The sequence below is a fragment of the Oryzias latipes genome, chromosome 2, assembly GCF_053564925.1.
Source record: "Oryzias latipes strain Hd-rR chromosome 2, Olatipes_Hd-rR_3.1".
Taxonomy (NCBI): Eukaryota; Metazoa; Chordata; class Actinopteri; order Beloniformes; family Adrianichthyidae; genus Oryzias; species Oryzias latipes.
The window spans coordinates 38,758,961-38,783,127 of record NC_136238.1 but is presented as its reverse complement, the minus strand read 5'-3'; the positions used below and the strand labels follow the sequence as shown (position 1 = coordinate 38,783,127).

Genomic DNA, 24,167 nt, shown 5'->3' with positions numbered 1-24,167 from the left:
GACTGTCAAAATATTCTTTTGGTCATGTTCTTGGTGTCGCAGCGCCTGACATTTAGGAAGTTATAAGTTCCTGTTGTTGAATAAAAAACAATCATGGTCAGATTAAACCCAGAGTTGCTTTCTGTTCTGACAAATGTTAATATGAAATATGAACAAGTTTTAAAATTAATACTACAGTTGATCGCCTGTCTATTAACTGGGGTGAAACAAATGAGGAATGACGCCGTCAAAATAGATATTACTATAATTAGCAAACTAAGGAAAAAGTAAAAACATTTAATTTTACGGGCATAAAAAATACCATGACAGAATAAACTTACAGTACAGACCAAGAGTTTGGATACACTTTCCCATTCATTTGAATGAGAAGGTGTGTCCAAACTTTTGGTCTGTACGTATATGAAGTTACTCAGGCCCTGTCTCATAATGCAACAAAAGATGAATACGCAAAAAGCATACAATTATTTTGTTTGTTAATGGACCCCGAAAGTGATTCAGTGAGTTCAGAAAATGAAGGGATGTGTTTGTTAAGAATACATGTTAAACTGAAGTAGTTTCAAGTGGCTTAGATTTTTCTTGATCCTTAACAAAACAAAACGTTTCTTCAAAAGTATAAATTCTTGTGTTTGTGTCCCTGCAGTTGTCCCTCAGCACTGGGTGACTGAAGAGGAAGATCTATGCTACCAGCAAAGGAACTTCCAAGTGGAACGGGAGGATCCAGAACCTCTAAATTATAAAGAGGAGCAGGAAGAAGAGATCTGCATCAGTCATGATGAAGATCAGCTTGATCTGAAGCAGGAGACTGATACTTTGATGGAGATTCCTACTATTGAGGAAGATGAGAACAGTGAAGCAGATCTAAACAATCAGCAGAGCTTTAATGTAACTGATAGTCAGGATGAAGAAGGAAACCAACATGAAGAATCATCATCAACTACAGATGAAGAGACAGACCCACAGAACAGAGATCAGAGGAAGAGAAGAGACAGAAGTCATGTCCAAAGTGTGGACAGCTCTCACATTTCACCAAGTGAGTCTGTTAGAAAAAAAAACAGAAAGGCATCTTGGGTAAAGACACACAAACAATCTCCAAAAGGAAAAAAATCAACCTATAAAAGGTTTGGTAAAAGAAAAGGAATTGCAAACAATGTGTTAATCTGTGTAAGAACTGAGAACTCAGAAAGATCTTATGTCTGTCAAGAATGCTGTAAAAGGTTTAATTACTTGTCTCAAATCAGAATTCACATGAGAACTCACACAGGAGAGAAGCCTTTTTTGTGTAAAGAATGTGATTCAGGTTTTAGTCAAGAAGCTCACCTCGTAAGACACATTAAAACTCACACAGGAGAAAAGCCTTTTCCTTGCAAAGAATGTGATAAAAGTTTTAGTGAAACATCAAGTCTCCGAGCACACATGAGAACTCACACAGGAGAAAGGCCTTTTTCTTGTAAAGAATGTGATGCAAGTTTTAGTCAGCTATCTAGTCTCAAAAGGCACGTGAGAACTCACACAGGAGAAAAGCCTTTTTTGTGTAAAGAATGTGATGCAAGTTTTAGTCAAATATCAAATCTCATAAGACATACAAGAAGTCATACAGGAGAAAAGCCTTTCCCTTGTAAAGAATGTGATAAAAGTTTTAGTGAAACATCCAGTCTCAAAACACACATGAGAACTCACACAGGAGAGAAGCCTTTTTCTTGTAAAGAATGTGATGCAAGTTTTCGTCAACTATCTCATCTAAAAAAACACGACAACTCACACAGGAGAAAAGACTATTTCTAATCAATAAAGAATTGAGTGAAAATTCTCAACTACAGAAGCAGAAGAAAATTATGGGGTCAAATCAGAATTGGCTTAAAACGAACAAAATAACGGATCGAAAATTTGAGAAATGGATCATTAAAAAGAAATTAAACCAGATTTAAACTCAAAATTCCACTTTGCAAATTTAAAGAATTCATGTTACTGTGTTTTGTCAACCATCAAAATCTCCTGACATGAGCCCAGTAGAAAATAAAAAATCAAGAAGATGAGACACAATGTGCAAAAGTCATCTGTTACACTGTGAGTTATTGAAGAGTTGAATTGTGTTGGGTAAGAATGATTTCCTGTATCGGGCAGTTTTGGAGCGAAGCTGTCTCAGCTTCCTGGAAAAGGAGCTCTGTTGTTTGTCCAAAACAGTGTGGAGAGGGTGGTCTGGGTTGTCCATGATGGATAAGATCTTGTTCAGTGACCTCCTCTCCATCACTGCTTCAAACGTTTCCAGTTTGCAGCCAATGACAGCCAATTTCTAATGTCTAAATATATCTTTTTTTTTTAAAGTTAATAAAATAGTTTTTTCCCCTAAATAGAATGTTTAGTGTTGTTGATTTACCCCTTTTAAGTTAAATCCATTGTTACTCATTTGATGCTTTTATATTTGTATATTTGTATGTAAACATTTTTCACGTATGCCAATACAGTAAAAAAGGAAAGACTTTTATTTTGAAGTCTCATTCTGTATTAATGCAGGTCGCACTTTTCCTCTACCTCCCTCTGGACATGGTTTTAGTTTGGGAGAAGATGACCTTGAGATGAAGGAAGATGGTTAGAACAGAGCAGGAACGTCAGATGATTCGTCAGAGGACCATCCCATAATATCAGGCTTGAATTAGTAACCTTGGTGATGGAAATCTTTGGATGTGAAGTGTTGGACAAAGTTCCTGCAGATGACGCTTCTGGAGCTGACACAATTTTGAAAAAGAAGACAACAACAGTAGAAAGTGGAGTTCTCATGTTTTTGTTCCCGTTTTCCTCAGTGTTTCACAGCCGACCAATCAGAGAAGAGCAGGAAGGATGTCTGATAGAGTCGGAAGAGGAAGTCTTCCTGATTGGAGCTTCTCTGTGGATGAAATGAGAAAACCTCTTTTTCTTCTGGTCTCTTCAGACTCTCCTTTTGGTCGGGCTTCTGCTTTGGACCAATCAGCTTCAGCCTTTCTCCTAAATGGTTCTCAAGTATTTAATTACATGACCTCTGACTAGGTGGCTCCTCTTCCTCACACTGAGCTGCTGTTTGTGAGGAAGATGCAGAGAAGATGAAGCTTCATGTTGATCTTTCCTCTTTAGTCTCCATATCTCAGCTCGGTTCTGGATCCAAACGGGTTCTGGGTTTTAACTATTCTCTAAATTTTCTGAACTGAAACAAAGTAAATGGCGTATACTTATATAGCGCTTTTCTACCTTCTTCGAAGGCCCAAAGCGCTTTACAGTCACAGTCCCATTTACACACACATTCACACACTGGTGGCGGCTCTGCTGCCGAACACTGGGGCCAACCTTCCACCAGAGGCAAGGTGGGGTTCAGTGTCTTGCCCATGGACACTTTGACACATGGGCGTGCAAGGCGGGAATTGAACCTGGAATATTACGATTGAGGGTCAACCGCCCTACTGCTGCTCCACAGCCGCCTCTAAACTGAAACAAGGTAATTTCACAAAAATTTTGATCAAATCAGTTCATCTGAATTGAAAGTGAAGATGATCTGAGGGTTTGATCAGTAGTCAACTCTGATTTCTGAACAAAGCAGATCTGATGGAAGGGGGCGGGGCTTCAGAGTGAATGACAGAAAAATAGTTTGGCCCAAAATAGACAAAACTTCCCCAAATCTTGAAATAAAATGTAACACAAAATCTAAAAAGACTTTGTTGTCCAGGACCAAAGGTGCTGAAGTAATAAACAATTTTCCTTCTTTCATTATTAGAATGTGTGTTTCAAGAAAAAGTCCAAAACAAGAGAAAACTGAATCTGAGGTTTTCAGACCAGAACTGGCGAGGGTCTCATGTTCACGTATTATGAGCAGCCATTTTTTTACCTTCAAGAATGGCAACACTCCTCTGAAGCCCGTTCTTTTCTCTTCTTTCCTCACCTGATCCACCAGGGCCCACAGCTGGTTCCTGCCCTGCTCTGTGGCCAAAGCCTGTGATCGATGTCCACAGCTATGGGAAGCTTGTCCGCCATGTCTGGGGAGACTTCACTGAAGAGGTCCATGATCCACGATGATTGACTTTGTCTATCAAGGTCTTTGAAAGCATCATTTCCTCCTCCTCCTCCTTCTTCTTGAGGGTCTCTGTGAGTGAGGAGTAACCCCCCAAAAGGGAGGACTGTTCTTGCTGCCGTTCACTGCTGCCGTTCTCCTTCCAGGTTCTTGTGGTTCTCCATCAGAGCTGGTCTCCAGGGGACTGTTGGCTCCCTCTGTGGTGTCAGTCAGTCAGGAGGTGGGAGGGAGGGAGGAGTCTTTGTCCTTCTGGACATGTTCTTGGATTGGGAGCAGATCAGCTTGGAGTCCAGAGGACTTCAAATGGACACGCCATGCTGCTTCACCTCTCTGTAAACAAACTAACCTTCAACTAAACCTGCTCCCGACCAGGTTATGTTCAGAGCATGAGTTGCTATGGCAACTTGACATACCCTGAAACATACCTCCATTTCTGGAACCGAAAACTGAGGTTATCAACTTCCTTAGCCTCAAACTTACCGTGGTAACTAGCATTACCTGCTTTCTGAAATACCCCCATGCAATGCAGACTAGACAAAAACACATCAGTCTAATGACGTATTTTGTATGTTTTCATCTTCCCTTACTGAATAATAAAAAAAGCCTTTTTGCTTTGAGGACAGAGAGAGCGGACAGCCACAAAGCCTAACAGGTGGTGTTTCTCCACCTCTCCCCTTTTGCAAAATTTTTGAACATCAATGCAGACTTGTGTGTGTCTTTTCGTTTCCCAAACTGCACATTTTATTTTTGGATGTCCTGAACCATCGGAATCTGTGAAGACTGGACGAGACGGCAACACCTTTTTGTGATTTCGGATTGTTGAAGTGTTGTGTCATTGGTTCCAATGTGAACTACAATCCGAATGACACTGGTTTGATGGGAGAGCAGAACCTCAGGATGCCTTTGGAGAAAATGCTTCACCTTGGCCCCAGGGAAGCATCTGGTAATGGCGTTGATGTACCTTATATTCTTGGTTATAGAGTCACCAACAATCATGGTGGTTGGGGGGAATAGTGGTTGGGGGTGAGAGGGTCGAGCATCAGCTGGAGCAGTCACTCCCTCCTGCTCCTTTGCTTTTGCTCCTGGGGCTGGAGGGACAGTTTCAGGCTGAACTAATGGTGGCTGGTCCTTGAGGCCAACAGACCGCCTGGCCACCGCATCCTGATGTAGCTTGATCCTCCGGTGGGCAGGGGCAGTGTCACCACTTGCTGTCTGGGATGTGTTTGTGGATTGTTCCATCATCCTGGACCTGGAGGAGGAGGATGGAGCAGCTGTCTTTGGGCCCCCAATGTCATTGCTCCCTGCACCATTACGGGGGCCCCAACGTCAGTACCGATGTAGTGCAAGATGGACCATGCTGCACGCCAAGCCCCCCAGGAGCATACACCACCTCGTCTTCCGCCAGAACACCAAACTGGTTGGACAGTGCAAGATGGGGAGGTTATGTTTGCCTCATCTGTGCTCTCCTTGTGCCCCAAACAACCACTTTAGTTCGGGATGGACTGAAGTGGTTTCTTTGGGGGTTCTTTGGCGTGGAGCAGAAAAAAGGCTGAGGACATTGTGCAGAGTAAATGGGGACAGTGTCCTGGGCAGCTGACAGTTCAAGGATTACTCTCAATTGTTTGGAAGCTACTCCAAAAGGGCTTGCTAGGAGTGTTTCCTTTTATTTTAGCTGTGTTGTTAGTTTATTAATTTTTTCCTTTAGATCTGCAATAGTTTGGTTTCTTTGGTCACAGGAGCAACAAGATAAATTAACTCGGCTATACACAGTAAAACAGCTAAACAACTAAACACATTTGGTCAAAATCCCACACTTAAACCCCAATCCGTCCAGACAGGCAAAGGGAATGGTATCCCACAATTCCTCGCGCTGCCTATCAAACAGCAGCACCACAGTTACACCTATTCTGATAACTATGTGTTATTTTTAAGTTGACTGAACTCAAAAAATGATTTATCTTAACTGAAGCAAATAATTAAGTTAGATCAAAGTAAAAAAGTTTATCTTTCCAACATCCATATGTGGTCTTATCACCCTCTCATGGTGGAAAAAGTATAATCTGAGCTTCTTCATCCACTGAATTATCTTCAAATGGTCATGCTCCTTCACCTCTCTGAAACAACTAGGCAAGGCAAGACAGGTTTATTTGTATACCACAATTTGTACAGAAAGTAATTCAAAGTGCTTCACAAAACAGGAAAATGCATTAAAATCACAATACAAAACAGTGCCAAGATTAAAAACATACATAATCATTATAAAATCTACTTTAAAAGAAGAAAAGGTAAGAGAAAGGGAAATGAAATTCAGTTATGTACACAACTAAACTGGAATGTTTTGAGTCTAGATTTCAACCCTAGCTAAGTAAAGGCCTTTCTCACAACCTCAGGGAGACTGTTCCAGCTTTTAGCTGCATAAGACTGAAATGCTGATTCCCCTTGTTTAGTCCTTACTCTGGGCAGCTGCAGGAGGCCGGTCCCTGAGGTCCTCAGAGTCCGAGATGGTTCATATGGCACGAGAGATGTCAGAGATGTACTTTGGTGCAAGGCCATGGAGAGACTTGTAAACAGGCAGAGCTTCTTTAAAGTCTATTCTTTGAGCTACAGGAAGCCAGTGCAGAGACCTGAGCACAGGACTGATGTGATGGTATTTCCTGGTTCAACTAAATCTGCTCCAGAGCAGTTTATGTTCAGAGCATGAGTTGCCACGGCAACTTGACATACCCTGAAACATACCTCGGTTTTTGGAACCGAAAGCTGAGGTTATCCACTTCCTTAGCCTCAAACTTACCGTGGTAACTAGCATAACCTGTACTTTATGTACTTGCCGTGCACGCGTGTTAATCCAGGGTTACCAAGTTGAGCGTAATTATGCTAACTCATATCCGGTCTTGTGGAACCGACATACCCAGTGTAAGCAAGTTCAAGCGGATTTCAGCCAGAGTTCAGGCTTAAAGTCAGGATAGTTTAAACATGCTTTCTGGAATACCCCCCTGGTTAAATTTACTGGGCTAAACCGACACAAAATAAATCAATAAACATCTGAAATACATATAGAATGACCACGATCTTAACAGAAACAAAACCATGGTGAACAGCTATAAAGCTAGTAGCACAAAATAAAGTCTTACTCAGAGGCCTGGTAGCCCAGTGTCCCCCCTGAGACTGGAAGGTTATGAGTTCAAATCCATAGTCAAGTCATACCAAAGAAGCCAAACTCCCATAGACTTCTATAGAGAAATAAACAGCTGTTAGTCATTCTATTGGTAAGAACAACTCTTCTTACTCTGATCCCCTTTTTCCCTATTTTGCTAATCCTAAATTCTTTGCACGATTTTTTTTCTTTATCCCAAATTATTAAATTAAACAAAGTATAATAATTATAATAAATTATAAACTGACCAATCAGATGCCTCGGTAAAATCATTTGGTGACCGCTGATCCCCACCTCAAACATTTGATAAATTCTCCTGAGTCCGCTTTCACTGGAAGCGTGTGGATTTCCAACAAGCTTACTCCTGATTGGCGACAGTAGTTGATGTAGAAATGTTGACTCAGACCGATCTTTGCATACTGTTGTCGTCTGGCCCATCCATTCCTAACAGAAAAAATGCAGCTGACTTGACTTCATTTCACTGGAGCTGGAAGTAAGACGTTTTCTATGGGTGACATCACACAGACTCAGTCCAGTTTTCCTATACAGTCAATAGGTTCTCCTTTGGGTTGTCTCTTTGTCTGCACCTGAGCAGACTTCCTTCCCTCTAGAGGTCACAACTGGACAAAAACGACAGATGGCAGAACAAAAATCACTAGAAAAGCAACAAACAAATCTCTATGCAGAATACAGAAATGTGTGGTTTCAGTGAGTGGACAGCATCTTCACACTGCTACTTCCAATGGTTTCTGTTTGGAACAGCTGGATGTTGCTTCATGAAGATATACAAGAAAATCTGCTCTGCTGCAGAAAGTGGTGCTATGTAAAGAGTTGGAGATGTTTCAGAGCTGAAACAGGTAGATGTAAGAAATACGTAAAATAGTCAATATTACTGATGAACCAATCAAATGATTGGATGGAGCTTGGTGATCTCACCTCAGTCCCGAGTTCAGCAGTGAGAACTGGACCCGAGGAGTCCAGCTCTGGAACAAGTAGAGAACCAAAAACAGCAGAAACTCACACTGAGGGAAAGACTCCACACTTCTGACTGATGTTCAAGTCCACTTTATTCTTTACAGTAAAGATTGGGACAAAACACAGAACTAAAAAGAACAGAGGAACAGTTCTAATGTCTACTAGAAAACAGGAATCGCATGACATGTAGCCGAGTAGGTACACATTAAATTTTTACTAAATCTTTTCTTTATAAAACTGTTATATGTTAAAATGACTAAACAAAATATAAACTGGAGTTACTTTATATTTAAAACGATATTGAAATGCTCACAAATTACATAGTATTAGATTTAGAGACATTTGAAAATGATTCTAGTGTTGTCATGGTAACACACAGACTTAGACATCATTGTTTTAGCTTATACCGGGGGTCGGCAACCCACGGCTCAGGAGCGGCATGCGGCTCTTTAGCGCTGCCCTAGTGGCTCCCTGGAGCATGTTCAAACTGTTTAAAAAATGTAGAAAGATGCAATCCAACGCACAAACATTCTTAAAGTTTTCCAATGCTGTAAGATTGTGTAGAATAAATATTGTAACACCCAGCAAGTACGTCACTTTCAGCGAAAAATTCGGGAGCCAAGCTGTCGACAAGTTGAGCTGTCAATCAACTGGCTGCGCTGGAAAACTATCCGTGACCCATACACCACACCACTCCACTCACTTCAGAGAGGAGGAGGCAGAAAGAGAAGCTAAGAGCGCAGTCTCCTTTCCAGCATACCAAGCACATTTCTTTTGAACACACACCACATTGAACATTGCACAAAGGTCATCAACCTCTCCCCCTTCCATTCTCATGGTGCAACATAAAGAAACAAACATAACAGGAAGAATAAACTAAGGTGGAACAACAAAACTCCCATATGAAAAGAAACGTGGGCAAACAGAAACGCTCCTGCTGAGCCCTAATAATAATATCAGGAGACCGCATCCCACAATCCCCTGCTGCTAACAGACCTAAAATGCACATGAACGCCACTACTCTGTCAACGAAGATTTGCGTCATAGCCTGCGACACACGTTTCTACCAGCAGGGCTTTTTTTTTTTAAACTTTTAGCGGACGGCTAGGCAGGTGACTGATGTAAATCGAACCACTGTCAGTTCTGTGCATTGCTTGGTGAAGTTGAAAGCGTATGTTCCGATCTCCTGCTACACAACACAGTTCGATGGCTGTCCAGGGGTGACGTTTTGCGTCACTTTTTCGTCTGTTTGGAACACGTGAAAACATTCCTGAAAAGCAAAGACCTGAAGTTGAACTACCCGCAACTGGAAGATACTGAGTTGCTCGAAAAGCTGAACTTTTTGGTGGATATGACTGTGACAAGCCACCTAAACGACTCCTGGTGCCACAAATGCTTGAAGCTGACTGTCTTTGCAGAGATGTACAGCAAAAGAAGAGGATGCTGCTGTGCTTTACCCTTGCACTGACTTGCTTGGCATTTGCACAGAAATCAAACTTAACTGTATTCATTTGATTTTATATACTTTACCTTTTCAAAAGGCTGTTTTCTTTTTCATAAACGCAGGCTGTGTTTTATGGCACTCTGTTAGTTCCCAGAGAGGGGCACGTCACGCACGTTCCATTTTATTGTTTTTTGTTCAAATCCTCAAAATAAAAGTGACATTAAAAATCGGATTTTTTATTACATTTCTTTAATTTATCAAAGCAATGAAACATAATTCATTGATATGAATGAAGTTAAACTTGCACAACAGACCAGTCACGTGACGCGTCGTTCTCCGCAGAATGCACTGCAGGGCAAATAAACATTTAATCGATAATAATGCCCATTATGTATTTGTAGGAACTTAGTAATTTTGATAGTAGGCTAATATAGCTAATATAGATACATATTGCATGTGTTGCCTTCATTATAAGGCTTAAATATGGCTTTTAATATTTTGCGGCTCCACACATATTTGTTTTTTTCGTCCTATTTGGCTCTTTCAACATTTTGGGTTGCCGACCCCTGGCTTATACCATGGTCCGGGTAAATACTTGATGAGCGTTGATTAAAAATTGATTATCTACAGCAGTGCTTCTCAATTATTTTTTGCCAGGCCCCCCCTAGGAAAAAGAAAATGTTTCGCGCCCCCCCCAACCCCCTTTAACCTGTTGTGACGATCAGCATATGTATCACTTTTCTTTGCCGTTGCAGTCGAAGTCAGAGCTGGCTCCACTGCCGCGTTATGTTATTGTGACAATGTGATGCACCACGTAACAAACAGTCCACTTTTTGTGAAAAAAATAACAAATACAAACAAGAATAAAGTACTAAAAACTGATTGAATATTTAAAACAAAGAATTTATTTTTAAAGGTATATATAAAAGAATCAATTTCATGAACAAGTTACATATCTTAAAAAGTACCACTCATTTCAGATATAGGATCATAGTGGCGTTTAGAACACCTAAAAAATTATGTCTTCGAAAATTAGAATATTAAATTAGATAAATAAAAAAATAATGTATTTAGCACTCATGTCGGAGTTCAGAAAACTGCTCACTTCTATGTATTCAATAATCACTTGTGCCTCTTTTTAACTAAATCAGTGTGTTGTGGAGGCCATCAGCCTGTGTACATTTAATGAAAGATCAGGCAGGTTTGAAAGCTGACGTTAGGTCATCTTCATTGAGTCTGACGTCTCATCTTCCTCTTATAACAGTTCATAGAGTACTTTACACAAAAAAGTGTATTTTGAGACTAGATACATCACTAAAATCTGTTTAACATTCTTTTCACACAAAAGACTTCTCTCCTGTATGAGTTCTCATGTGCCTCTTGAAACTAAATGTAGTGCTAAAACTTGTATCACATTCTACACACAAAAAAGGCTTCTCTCCTGTGTGAGTTCTCATGTGTGTTTTGAGATTAGACCCACAACGAAAACTTTTATCACATTCTACACACAAAAAAGGCTTCTCTCCTGTGTGAGTTCTCATGTGTGTTTTGAGATTAGCTTTGTAGTTAAAACTTTTATCGCATTCTTTACAAGAAAAAGGCTTTTCTCCTGTATGAGTTCTAACATGCATTTTCAGAGCAGATAGAGAACTAAAACTTTTATTACATTCTTTACAAGAAAAAGGCTTCTCGCCTGTATGAGATCTAACATGCATTTTCAGAGCAGATGGATAACTAAAACTTTTATCGCATTCTTTACAAGAAAAAGGCTTCTCTCCTGTGTGAGTTCTAACGTGCATTTTGAAAGCAGATAGATAACTATAACATTTATTGCATTCTTTACAAGAAAATGGCTTCTCTCCTGAGTGAGTTTTCATGTGTGTTTTGAGATTATAGACAAAACTAAAAGATTTATCACATTCTTCACAAGAAAAAGGCTTCTCTCCTGAGTGGGTTCTCGTGTGCGTTCCGAACTTTGACCCGTTACCACAACTTTTTTTACTTTCTGTACAAACATAAAGTCTGTCATTAGATTCATTTTTCGTGGTGACAAAAAGATTACTAACAATTTTTGAGCTTTCACCAGACTTTACAGAAGAAAGTCTTTTTTTGTTTAAACGTTGTTTCCATTTCTTAACAAAGATCGCCTTCTTGAAGCTTATTCTAACATCAGAGTCACACTGACTTTCTGACATGTGAGAGCTGTCCACACTTTGGACATGACTTCTGTCTCTTCCCTTCTTCTGATGTCTGTTCTGTGGGTCTGTCTCTTCATCTGTAGTTGATGTTGATTCTGTCTCTCCATCTGTAGTTGATGTTGATTCTTCATGTTGGTTTCCTTCTTCATCCTGACTATCAGTTACATTAAAGCTCAGCTGATTGTTTAGATCTGGTTCACTGTTCTCATCTTCCTCATAAGTAGGAATCTCCATCAAGGTATCAGTCTCTTGCTTCAGATCAAGCTGATCTTCATCCTGACTGATGTCGAACCCTTCTTGTCCCTCTGTCATTATAGCTTTTGGTTCTTCCTGTAGTTTTTCTTCTTTAATCTGTGTAGGTTCTTGTTCCTCCTGTTCCTGTTTAATGTGTGCAGGTTCTGGTTCTTCATGTTCATCTTTAATGTATGGAGGTTCTGGTTCTTCATGTTCCACTCTTAAATTCCTCTGCTGATTGGACAGATCCTCTTCACTTGCATAATTCTGAGGGAGGACTGCAGGGACAAAAAGACAAATAAATAAACGACAGAATGTAACATCTTCTCTTTCACACTTAAGACAGTTAGAGGTGATGAACTGTATATAGGGGAAACCAAACAACCTCTACACAAGCGGCTTTACCAACATCACAGAGCCAGCCCAAGTGGACCTGAGTCTGCAGTGCACCTCCACCTGAAGGCCACAAAACACTCGTTCTAGGACAGTGAAGTCCGAATTCTGGCCAGAGAGAAAGGCTGGTTTGAGCGAGGAGTGAAAGAAGCCATCTTTGTCGAGAAGGATAAACTTTCTCTTAATAAGAATGGTGGTTTATTGTTCTATCCATCTACAGCAGTGTTCTGAAACCCAAACAAACCGAACAAGTTCCACCTGGGTCGTTAAAAGCTGAGAGAGATGACCAGTTTGGGAAGGGAGTCACTGGCTCCCCAACCCCCAGCTGAGGACAAAGGACTCTTAACGACCCAAAACCATGTAGGCTAAGTTCAGGTCTAAGTTTCAGGTCTGACTCCTCCCCCATGAGCGCATATATACCAGCTCTTTTACCAGCTAATTCTGAATTGATAAAGCCTCTTGGATAAGAGGTGAAACGTCTTCAAGTCCAGATGAAAGCCCCTAAACCTACTATGATAAAATCTTAGGTTTTCCAAAAAGGTTCCCCACTTATTTATATACTATACCTTTTAATAAAAACATATCAAAATATAGTTGGAGTGGTGGTTTAAAATTCTTCACAGAGCTGAAATTTTTACTAAAAACTAGAATCCAGTGTTCCCTTTCTACGTCTCTGTTCATCTTTTGCTGTCTTTCTAATACTTTTAGTGCGATTATTCTGCTGCTTTTTATTTTCAAATAGTGCATCCTGATTGGCTGGAGATCTTGTCAATCCACCTCCTCTGTGCTTTGTCTCCTGTACACATGCGTGTAGCTCTCATCTCGATCAAAGTTTTTTTTTTTTAAATACTGGACTTATTTTTCTACAAGGGTCGGAACTTTGAGAGTTTAAACAAGAGAAAAAAGTGTGAAAATGTTCATGTCTGTCGGAAAAAAGTGTGTAAAAAATGTAGTGAAGAGTTTTACATCTTCAATCGTACTTTGTGAATTTAATCAAAGGTTATTTTTAGAACGTAACCCCCATCAATAAACAGGTGAAAGTTAATGCAGATACCTGCCCAGCAACAGCAGAAGACGTAATAATTCAACTTTTCATTAGAACTAGATGAGAAACATATGCAGGACACAGCACAACTGCTCAGTTTTATTCATGAATTTAGCACAAACTGTGAGATGTGTGAGGAGCTGCAGCCCTCCAATGTCTCAGAGAGAATATGATGGGAGAAGATAGACTATTTATTGATTATATTTTTAAATGCATTGGTATTATTTTGTCTTTGAAGATCATAGAGAGTTATTTGGTTACTTTTTATTTAATAAATAGTGTTGTTTATTGATAATTATTTATTTAATAGGTCTGGGTATCATGAATAATTTCCAGAATCAATTGCATTAAATTCACCAGAGCCTGAATCCATTTGAATTTATTTGATTTTGAATTTACACGGTTTACACATTCAGACATATTTGTATAGAAATACAATAATAATGCATCCGTTTTGAAGATATTCATATTAATCTGATACAGTTCACATACTGTAAAATGTATTAGTGAAATAAAACCTTTTATGAAACAGTGAAATTTATCCAAAGTCATGAGAAAGGTGCCGTTGGCTCAAAAATGGCCACTAAGTCCACTGTACATTGTTCCGAATCAAAATCAAACTATTAGCTAACCCAGTAAGCACTGCAACGCATATTTTAACACTTTAAATTTTCCAATGCAGAAACCAAATTCTTCAATGGTGAAGTGATCATGCGCAAACAGCATGCGCAGTAACACCCTTTGCGGTACCAACACAGAGTGCAAGCTCAAGCCCAGCCAGAAAAATAGCTCCCAGCACCCGGGGTGCTACTCTTCTGCCAGAATTTTAAAATGAAAAGTTTTGCAATTGAAATTAGTAAAAGAGCCTTAATTTTAAAACGTAAAAATAAAATTTAATTGATTACATAAATTACAAAGTGAGTTAGATATTTTGTATATTGAAAAAGCTAAAGCTGCATTTGTAACATCACGTGTTCACTGGATTGATGACCTCATAAAGACCTCATTTTTTTTAAATCTTGATAAAGAAAGGCAATTAAAAAAGCAAATTAACAAATTATTAGTAAATAATTTTGTTTATAAAGACCGAGGTAAGATTGACAAAGAAATGCACATATTTTATTCCAATCTATATGATGGATTGGATTTTTCTGCGCTTTTCCAGACGCTCAAAGCGCTTACATTGTGTCCATTATTCATTCACTCCTCATTCATACTTGGTGATGGTAAGCTACGGTTGTAGCCACAGCTGCCCTGGGGCAGACTGACAGAGGCATGGCTGCCATTTCGCGCCTACAGCCCCGCTGACCATCACTGTGATCATTCATGCGCATTCACACACCAGTGGAGCCACACTGGAGGCAAGGAGGGTGAAGTGTCTTGCCCAAGGACACAACGACATTTTGGCTGGTGGGAGCGGGGATCGAAACCGCTGACCCTTTGATCATTGGACAACCTGCTCAACCATCTGAGCCACTGTCGCCCCTATACAAGTCTCATCATTCCGAAGCTGACTATGACATTTTATGGAGAACGATTTAGGAATTTGATTTGATTTGATTTGAAATGGTTTATTTCAAGCAATCAAAATAGAAATAATACACAAAAACAATATAATCATCAGTTATACATTCATACAGTAACTAATCAAACTTAGGATAATTAGACATAATTAATAAATATTGCTTGAAAGGGAGTGGAAGGAAGCGAACTTATATAATCCCACCCCGTTATACTATAACCATTTTATTACATGATTTATCAATATCCGGTTCCTAAGTTTTATCAGACAGAATTAACAATCATAAGGTATCAATAAAGCAGATGCCAAAGATGAATTACTTAAGTACTACGTCAAAAATAACTATTTTAGAAATCAACATGGCAAATGCAACATCTGAAATATATGCAAATTATGTTACTTTTAAAAGTCATTCATATGCTTTAAAACATAATACTATATCAGTAAAATAGACACTGTTTCAAGAATTTTCATAGCAAAATTTCATCAAGTATCAAAAGTTAAAAACATGTGCAAAGTTATGCTACATTAGGAAAGATTTTTGAATCAATTTATCAATTTTAGGAGCTAGTGAAGTAATATCAAAAGTCAATCAATTTAACAATTTTCAAAAGTGATTAATCATTTGTTTTACTCTTTTTATATATAAATTTTTTTGTATTTTATTTTATTTTTTTATATAATAAAGTAATGCTGAAGGGGAAAAATAAAAAGGGTCCATAAACTGTCGAATTGTCCAAGGTTGGCATTTCTTCTTTTACTGATAACAGCCGATTTTCTTGGTTTAAACAGTTAATAGTTTCAGGGAGTGGCGGTTCTACCCTGAATTACTCCCCGGGCGAGACCCTCCCCAGGCGCCCCCCCCCCCCCCCCCCACCCCCCACCATAGTCACAACAGAACTTTGTTTGTCTTTGTCAACTGACATGTTATATTGTCATTGAAATTAAGAAGTGGATACAAAAGATGTCAGAATTCTGAACAGCATTATAATAGTTATCAGAACACAAAAAATAAAAGACCATAAGCATGGCAAAAATACAGTTAGCTAAGAAATATTAAATCAATATTAAATAAATAATATAAAATAAATATTATTTATTATTTATAATAAATAATATCATGTTTTCCGTCTTCAATCCTTTGATTGGAAAATTTTCAGTTATGACCTGTTGAATTATGTTTTGTCCCCATAGATTTGCAGTAAATGGTAAATATTCATTTTTAAAACTACCTACAGATTTATGGAAATTCTATTGGCTAAAAATATAATCCCACATTTGTAAAACAAATAAAAAATAAACTTCATATGCAGGCTCAAAATTAACCCCTAAATCCCCAGTTAAATGTCAAAAAAACATTGGGAAAACGTTTAGGCTGCCACAAACGATTATTAAATTTAAGACCAATCTCAAATTATTTGCCCCATTAGCATCTTATGGCAGCAGCAGCATGCTGTGTAACCATCACAGCTTTTTTAACATTATGAACTAGTATACAACAGCAAAACCCAACAAAACCTTTGTGTTACAGCAGAGCAGACAGACACATGAATCATAACTAATGTTACAAGCTAAGGCAGAGCAAATTTTTAAGAATAAAATCTAAAAAAAAAAAAAAATGACGCTATTTGCAACATTTGGGCCTACTTCAGTGTTGGTCATCGACCAAAATAAAGTTTTCATCGGCAACGTTGTTGTAGGGCAGGTAGCATTAGAATTTAGAAAAGACATGCATCAAGCTTTGAGGAATTACCCTTTTCTTTATCTCATTTCTCCTCTTCTTCTTTTCTTTTCTTTCTAAATTGGGCACCAGATGGCTTTGACCTTTTTTTCTCCATATTTTAGATGTTTTTGGCGTTTGTTTGGCATAAATGTCCTCACGTCACGAAGACGACATCAAGTCCGTCGACTGAACCAACTGTCATGGGCATTTAACACAAAATTAACCCAAAAAAAGCAGAATATATTTTCTATACCTTTATTAAAGTGTAGGTTATAGAATGTCACCTTATGACTGACTTATAAAAAGGTTTTATGAAGTAGATTCAAACCCCCGCCCTTGTCCCCACCTAGCCACTTAATTTGGAAGCGTCCCACAATTGAACTGATTCCCCGCAGCCCCCCCCCCCCCCCTTTCTTCACACATTTCCAGCAGGAGCGCGTGCAGCTATAGCCAGGGGCGCTGATTCGCTACATGACGGCGCAGTCGCAGTTTTTACTTTTATTTTTTTCATCAAGCCCGCGACCGTCGCCTCCCCTGAAAGATGAGCCCGCCAGGTTTTGCGCATGCGCAAACGCGGTGGTGCTCCGTGCTCCCCCCGCGCCCCCTCCCTTCTTCTTCACACACATTTGTGTCTACTTCTCAAAGACAGGAGAGCGCAGCTGCGGGGCGAGGGCGGCGGCGCGGCCAGGTTCAGGCTGTTACAAACTCACAAACTGTGACATAAGTAAACCAATAGTGGTGCATATAATATTTTACAAGGGCTGAGCCGCCGGTGCCGCCCCCCTTCAGTTTTCCGCCCCAGGCCACCGCCCGGACGGCCCGTGCCTAGAACCGCTACTGGTTTCAGGGCTCCAGACTGCGAGCAATTGGTCGCATTTTGCGACCAAAATTTGAGAGTGCGCGACTGAATTTTACATCCAGTCGCACATGTGCGACCAGTAAATTTGCCTCCCCCACCTTTCGTATTTTTTTATACATTAAACGTGGGAGGGGCACGTCAATGATCAATGAGACGCAAGCGCACACGCACGCAGGCAGACACACACTCGCGCACATATTCATGAAACGCGAGCACGTACACTCTCGCGTGATGCCTGTGTGTGAGGTGGCCACTGCCTGTGAGAAGAATAGGGAAAGCCACTGTGAGTGGCTAAAATGCGTGTAGGGGGAGGGGCCTAGAGATAATCGAGTGCGCGTAAACATCTGTGGGAAGGAAACTGAGACAAATATCATCACAACCTGATATGTGCGTCTGAGGTATGAGCAAGCGAACTATTGATTCATTCTTCCGACCTGCGGCTAGTGTACCAGTGCCAGAGTCAACAGCAGGGGTCTCAAACTCGCGGCCCGCAGGCTATTTGCGGCCCCCAAGATGATATTTTGCGGTCCCTGCCTTAATATGAAGGTTTAATGTTACTGCAGCCCGCCAGTTTGTATGAATGACACTTTTTCATTGTCGTGCGCGGAGCTGACAAAGCAACCAATCACAGTGGGGTATATGACTCTTGGGGGTGTGACAATGACAGGGTTTGAAAGCAGGACACCTGACAGCCCCCTCCCTCCCCTGACCACATTAAGGAGTTCCTTACTTTCCTTTAGAACGTATTTATTCGCTCGTAATTTTCTAAATACATGCAGTCCGTGCTGAACTTTTCTCTGGGCCGCACAGAACCGGAGGGATGTTTAGGTTTTGGTTACGGTTACGGCGGCGCATGAAACGGTTATGTCGTTACGGCAGCACACCGCTCCCGCGGGAGTCGGGTCAGCTGAGGAGCATAAATGTCCCACACCTACATGCGTGACAGCTAACGGGGCTTGAACTTTAAACACGTGCGAGCAAAAACAACATTAGTTTTAGACTCACTGAAAATACGTGGGGAAAATGCAACGATAGACGTGTTTGAGATGAACCGGCGGCTCGCCTGGATCGTTGGGGACACCAGGCGGGGGGGCTGTGAGATGAAAGCGAATCTGCAGCAAGACTGAAGGAGGACAGGAAATTGGAGTTGTCCTTAACATTTTATTTAGTTTTAATATTCCTCTCCCCCTTAGTATGATCTGTGTTATTATATATTTTATGATTATTTTAATGTTTTGTAATGTAGCCTTTTTTAATGAATTGGTATTTTAAATTATTTTAATTAATCTCTCCACTACAAAAACCATCAGGACACATGTCCCATAATGCATTGTTTTGTAGTCTGTAGTTTACAGCTGTGTCCGGGTAGGTTTGCCCCTTGCTCCCACCCCTTTCTCGCGATATTTTTGTGATGATTGACAGTTGATGTTGGAGCAAAAACAAAAATATATGTCACACACCAGGTGATCTGCGCAGCGTTGAGTTCACCTGGGTGATCTCAAACACGCTTATTGTGCATCTTGGCTGCACCTATTTGGTGTCACAAAGATAAATTTCCATCTGTTTTCTTTACTATTTGTACTGTCATGACAGTGATGGTGCTGTCAGTTTACCTTCTTGTTGCATTTTCAAAAGGGCAGAATAAAATGTGTTCTCAATCTGCTTACGCTTCCTGAGAAGCCGTGCATGTTTTGAGATTTCAGCATTCCTTCTGGTCAGATGGTCGTTCAGATAAACAGCAGATCCTCTGAGATTTTTGCGTTGATTCATCAGAGCTAGCTTGTGTTTGAGATTCACAAACCTGATGAGGATCGCTGGTTTATCCGTCTCCTTTCTCCTGGGGAGCAGGTGACAGGTCTCGATGGTATTGAGATCCAGGGAAATCCCTTTAGATGTGAGAAATGAATGTATTTGCTGTTCCAGCGTCGCTGCACCAAACTCTGTATTAGAACTGCTAGCTACGCTAGCGCTAGCATTAGCAGTGCTTGCTCCTGCTGTCAGTTTCGCTCGAGGCTTGATTGGTACTCCAGTGAGAATGACATTATTCATCCTTACTTGCTGTTCCACATCGTCCAGTCTTTTCTCCAGAATCTCGACCCGGTTTTCTCGCTGCTCGTTTTGAGCCCGAAATCTTCGGAACTCTTCCATCATATCCCAGAGCGGTGTTAGCTTAGCCGACACTTGATCCATAAAACTTTTCAGCGTTTCTTGAATAATGTCAAGAGACTTTTTGAGATCTTCATATTCCTGGGGTTTCTTCGGGGGCATGGTCAGCTCTCTTTTTTGGAGAAAAATCAACTTTTTAAGTAATTTGAAGATAGTTGTATTCGCAGAGAGGCACGCCACGCGTCCTGCTGTAACCCGGAACCGGAAATCCGGAATTGAAGAAATGGACGCTGCTGTACTAAAGATGTCCTAGGGAATCTCCTGGCTTGAATGGTTTAACGGCAGAATTTTATAAATTCATTTGGACTGATATTAGACGTTTTTTACATGAAGCTTTTCTAGAATGTATCTCAGCAGGTAGCCTTTCTAACACAATGAGACAAGGGTTAATCATTGTAATCCCCAAACCAAATAAAAACACTTTATATTTGGATAATTGGAGACCAATTACTTTGTTATGCAATGGTTATACATTTTAGCTCACATTTTTGCAGTGTCTAAACAGAGGACTGAAGGATTTAGTGGATGAGAGTCAGTCAGCATTCATTAAAAGGAACAAATATCCATAATCACATCAGGTTGGTAGTAGATTTGTTGGAATATTGTGACTTTGTTGACCCCAAGAGTTTGATATTATTCCTTGATTTTTATAAAATCATTTGACACATTGGAGCGTTCCTTGTTAATTAAAGCCCTGAAATTTTTAGGATCCGGTGAAAAATGTTGTAATTTTATCAGAATGTTCTATATTCATATTAATATTAATAGTACAGTTTACTTAAATCCAAGAACTATCCCTGCTATTCTGTATACATATCCCCTCCTAACATTAAGAAAGTTACCTTAATTATTTTTCAATTCATATGGAAAAACAAGACGTATTATATCAAACGTTTCCAACTAGTCAAAAGTTATGACAATGGTGGCATCAATGCTCTAGATTTTGAAGCTATGGTGGGGACATTCAAAATTATAAAATTTTAAAAGATCTTCTGGTTGATAATAATTCCATGTGGTTTCGTATTCCAAGATCCATCTTCAAGGAGGCATAGATTACCTTTTGAAATGTGATTTTGAAGTCAAAAAGATTCCAATAATTTTGTCCAACTTTCACAAACAAGTTCTTCGGTTTTGAAAAAAGGTTGTTCAATCACAATTTTACCCCTCGTGGATCAACATTATGGAATAACAGAACAGTATTATTTGGTAGAAAATCTATATTTAAACAGGATTGGTTTGACAGGAACATTCTTTTTGTTAAAGATTTAACTGAACTGGACTTATTTTTATAGAAAAAAACCATCTCACCTGCAGCCTTATAGAATTTTAAAAAAGTATGTCGAGCCATCCCTGCTGCTCTGATTCATTTAATAAAGAACACTGTAATAACTCCTCATTGAGCAATTATCTCATTAGCAAAATTACAGATAAATGGATGACATTTCTTAGATCTTAAACTTAATAGCTAAAACTTTTTAAACAACTGTATAAAAGAAAGAATTTATCATGTCCACAATCGAGCTTCTTTTAGATCATTCTCTTTTTCCAACAGCCAATCTCTGTTAGTTAAAGCACACTCAAACTACATTAGATGGCCTCTTCTGCCCCTGTTTATAAATTTTTATTAATAATAAGTAATTAATACTAGGAGTTTAACGATACGCTAAAATCTCATTTCGGTTCGATTCAGAGTTTCATAGGGCTCGGTTCAATACGTTTCGGTTCGGTACTGCTGTTTAACAAATCTCTCTGACATGAACTGCTATGTTATGAGCTATTATATTATGGTTATCTAATGTGTGTGTTTTGCTATGAATAATTAGAATGCAGTACATTTGTCATATTTCCTCGCGAGATAGAAACTTCTGTTGCAGAATCAATGAGAATGTGTGTGTGTGTGTGTGTGCTGTTGAAACCGCACCCGTGTGTGAGTAGAAGGAGCGCGCCACGTGCAGCTCAGAGGCAGTGACAGCGTGTGCTGCCCAAGAGGTGGAGACGCGGTGCAGGGAGTGAAGGAGAAAATGTCTGAACACAGGTATAGCAGAAAAAGTAAATTATCAGCAAAGACGAATGTGTTTTATGAGTTCATTATAGTTCCAATCACGCACCATGTGCAGAACTTAAAAAAAAAAAAAACATTAAAAAAAAGTGCGCTGATGCGGTTATCGTTACACCCCTAGTTCCGCCTCGGCGCAAAGTTAATACATTAAGGGGGGGGTGGGGGGTAAACAAACAAAAAACCGATAAGGTACAAAAGTGAACCGAACTGAAAGTGCCGTACCGAAGCTGTTCGGTCCAACTACGTGTACCGTTACACCCCTAATGAATACTATCCTGCCTTGACTTTCTTCAAAGCAGATTTAGATTTGATGTGGATTCTTGCACTTTTTGTAACTCAAATAAGGAAATGTTGGAACATTTGTTTTTGTTTTTTTAAATGAAATTAAGGATTTTTGGACTCGCATAAGAATTTGGATTACTTTAAACCTGAACATTCCCCCTTTTAGTTTTTCTGATATACTGCTGTTTAAGAAAAATCTTGATGATTCTTTACATATAAAATAATAAAATAAAATAAACGAGTCAGGCATCCCAAAAGGAGACCCACCCCATGCTCCAGGCACCCACCCTACGGGAGGTCTATGAGAACACCCCCACCCAAGTGGAGAAATCCTAAAGGCCCATACACACCGGGACGAATGTCGCGCGCGACATTCGCCGACGTTTAACGCCTCGTGACTAAATAAAGGCCACCAATGAGAGTGTGCACACCGACGCGAAAAACGCCACGCGTCAAAGCGTCATTTTTTAAAAAAACGCCTCGGGTTCGTTTTTTTAGTTTGACGCACCACATCAAAAACTTTACGACCAATGAGAATGGCGCTTTTGCACACGTGTCTGGAGCTTCTGAAGTTACAGTAAAACACAACTTGGGGGCGCTCAAACACAAAACTGCCTTTCTGAGCACACATACCAGCGAAGAAGATAGACGCCGAGTTGCATCTACACTGCCGCAAAGAAATAATGACGGACATTCTAAAATATCCCCGAAAACGCTCATGATACATTTTCAGCTCTTGTACCAGTCAATAAAACTCCCCATGTTCTTCTCTTCTCGTAACTATGGGATGTACCCAAAATCGGTGTCTTTTCCAGCGTCTTTCGTCATTCAACAGAACAATAATTTCTTCATTGCTGGAACTGGAGCTGGAGCTACTGGTGCTGAAAAAATTCATGTTTTCTTTGTTTGATTCTGACAAGCCTACTTGCTCTCTTCTTCTGAGTGAAAAGCAATTTTAATAAGCGTAAAGTTGCGCAGCGCCACCTTGTGTACAGGAGTATTTCTGTTTTATATTAAGCACCATCTAAGGTCAGGGAATGAAATTGCATGTTCACTCAGCTCATCGTCAGCGAAAATCGCCTGGGTGTGAACACAAAAAACGTGTTGAAAAACGCTGGCGCATAACGGCTGGCGAATATTCGTCCCGGTGTGTACGGGCCTTTAGAGAAGTGGGATCATTGGAGAACATAAACATGTCCGGAGAGGCCCAGTGCTTGAGGTCTAGGACCAGATCTATTTGTCTGCAGGTGGATGCAGTGAACAAACCTGCAACGTGGAGCTGAAGCTGCGGGTTCCATCTGCTATCCAGCAGTCTGCGCTGACGACAGAGCTCCTCCTCGTACTGGACGATGGTTCCTTCACAGAGTCGGAAGATTTCTTCAGCAGCAGCAGCTAGTCGCTCGCTGATCAACTCTCTCAGAGACTGAAGGGAAGGCATGGTTCCTTCAGCAACAGAAAGTTGTTCGCTGACAGAACCTTCCTGAGGTTCTGAAGACATGGTTCCTGCTCCGATCTTCAGCTCCGACTCCCACAAACACCGCCGTCCTCTTCACCGTAGCTCCGATCGTCTGCTGCTGCTAGTCTCACAATCACAGCCACGCTGTTGTCTTTCCGTACTTCTTCACTCATTTACGACACTTTGGAAAATGCTGAGAGTTCCAGCACGAACCACGTATCGTCCTTTTTTGTCCAAAAACCTCACAAACGTCCCAGCAAAACACAGCAGTCCTCTCAACACAAGCTAACGCTGCTAGCCTGCTAACAAGCTAACGCTGCTAGCGCCTGGCGCTTACTTCCGGGTCACGTGCACAAACTTTATTTAAAAAGAACCATATAAACTGCGTAACTGAACCTCAATATAGTTCACAAAGCTTCCAATATTTTTAAACAGTTTAAATTAAGGAGATTATAAAGAAAAGAATATCAAAAAAGAAATTCGAAGGAACTTTATGAGAGTTGTTGTGACGTATCTCATCACAATGTACAGATTTTACTACAAAACGCATCAGAGACTGAATAAACCTTATTATATTTGTTTATTGTATTCCTAAATTAAAGTAATGGATAAATAAATGTCTTC

At 40.1% G+C, this 24,167-nt stretch overlaps 3 protein-coding genes and 1 long non-coding RNA gene across 10 annotated transcripts in view; 3 read left to right on the top strand and 1 right to left on the bottom strand.

Moving 5' to 3' along the window:
- The window catches only part of LOC110014093 (NACHT, LRR and PYD domains-containing protein 12-like), a 471,367-nt gene that overhangs the window by 48,371 nt on the left and 398,829 nt on the right, over positions 1–24,167 (top strand). The window lies entirely within an intron of this gene.
- The window catches only part of LOC105358492 (uncharacterized), a 59,432-nt gene that overhangs the window by 10,031 nt on the left and 25,234 nt on the right, over positions 1–24,167 (top strand). The window lies entirely within an intron of this gene.
- LOC144988613 (uncharacterized) lies at positions 3,574–9,020 on the top strand. Its single transcript, XR_013652554.1, has 2 exons — positions 3,574–4,056; positions 4,180–9,020. It is a non-coding gene; the product is annotated as an uncharacterized LOC144988613 (long non-coding RNA).
- On the bottom strand, positions 10,489–23,886 carry LOC105355200 (uncharacterized). Its single transcript, XM_011481531.4, has 2 exons — positions 23,354–23,886; positions 10,489–12,316 (listed from the first exon to the last, which is right to left on the bottom strand). Exons 1-2 carry the CDS (start codon positions 23,583–23,585, stop codon positions 10,944–10,946), a joined length of 1,605 nt encoding a protein of 534 aa, XP_011479833.2. The 5' UTR covers positions 23,586–23,886; the 3' UTR covers positions 10,489–10,943.

Bases quoted from the DNA above. Each gene is read 5' to 3' on its own strand.
- LOC105355200 (XM_011481531.4), bottom strand. From the start codon at position 23,585: ATGTCTTCAGAACCTCAGGAAGGTTCTGTCAGCGAACAACTTTCTGTT. The intron at 12,317-23,353 runs GTTTGTTCACTG...TTGTCCCTGCAG, and splicing joins GCTTCAGCTCCACGTTGCAG to TCCTCCCTCAGAATTATGCA.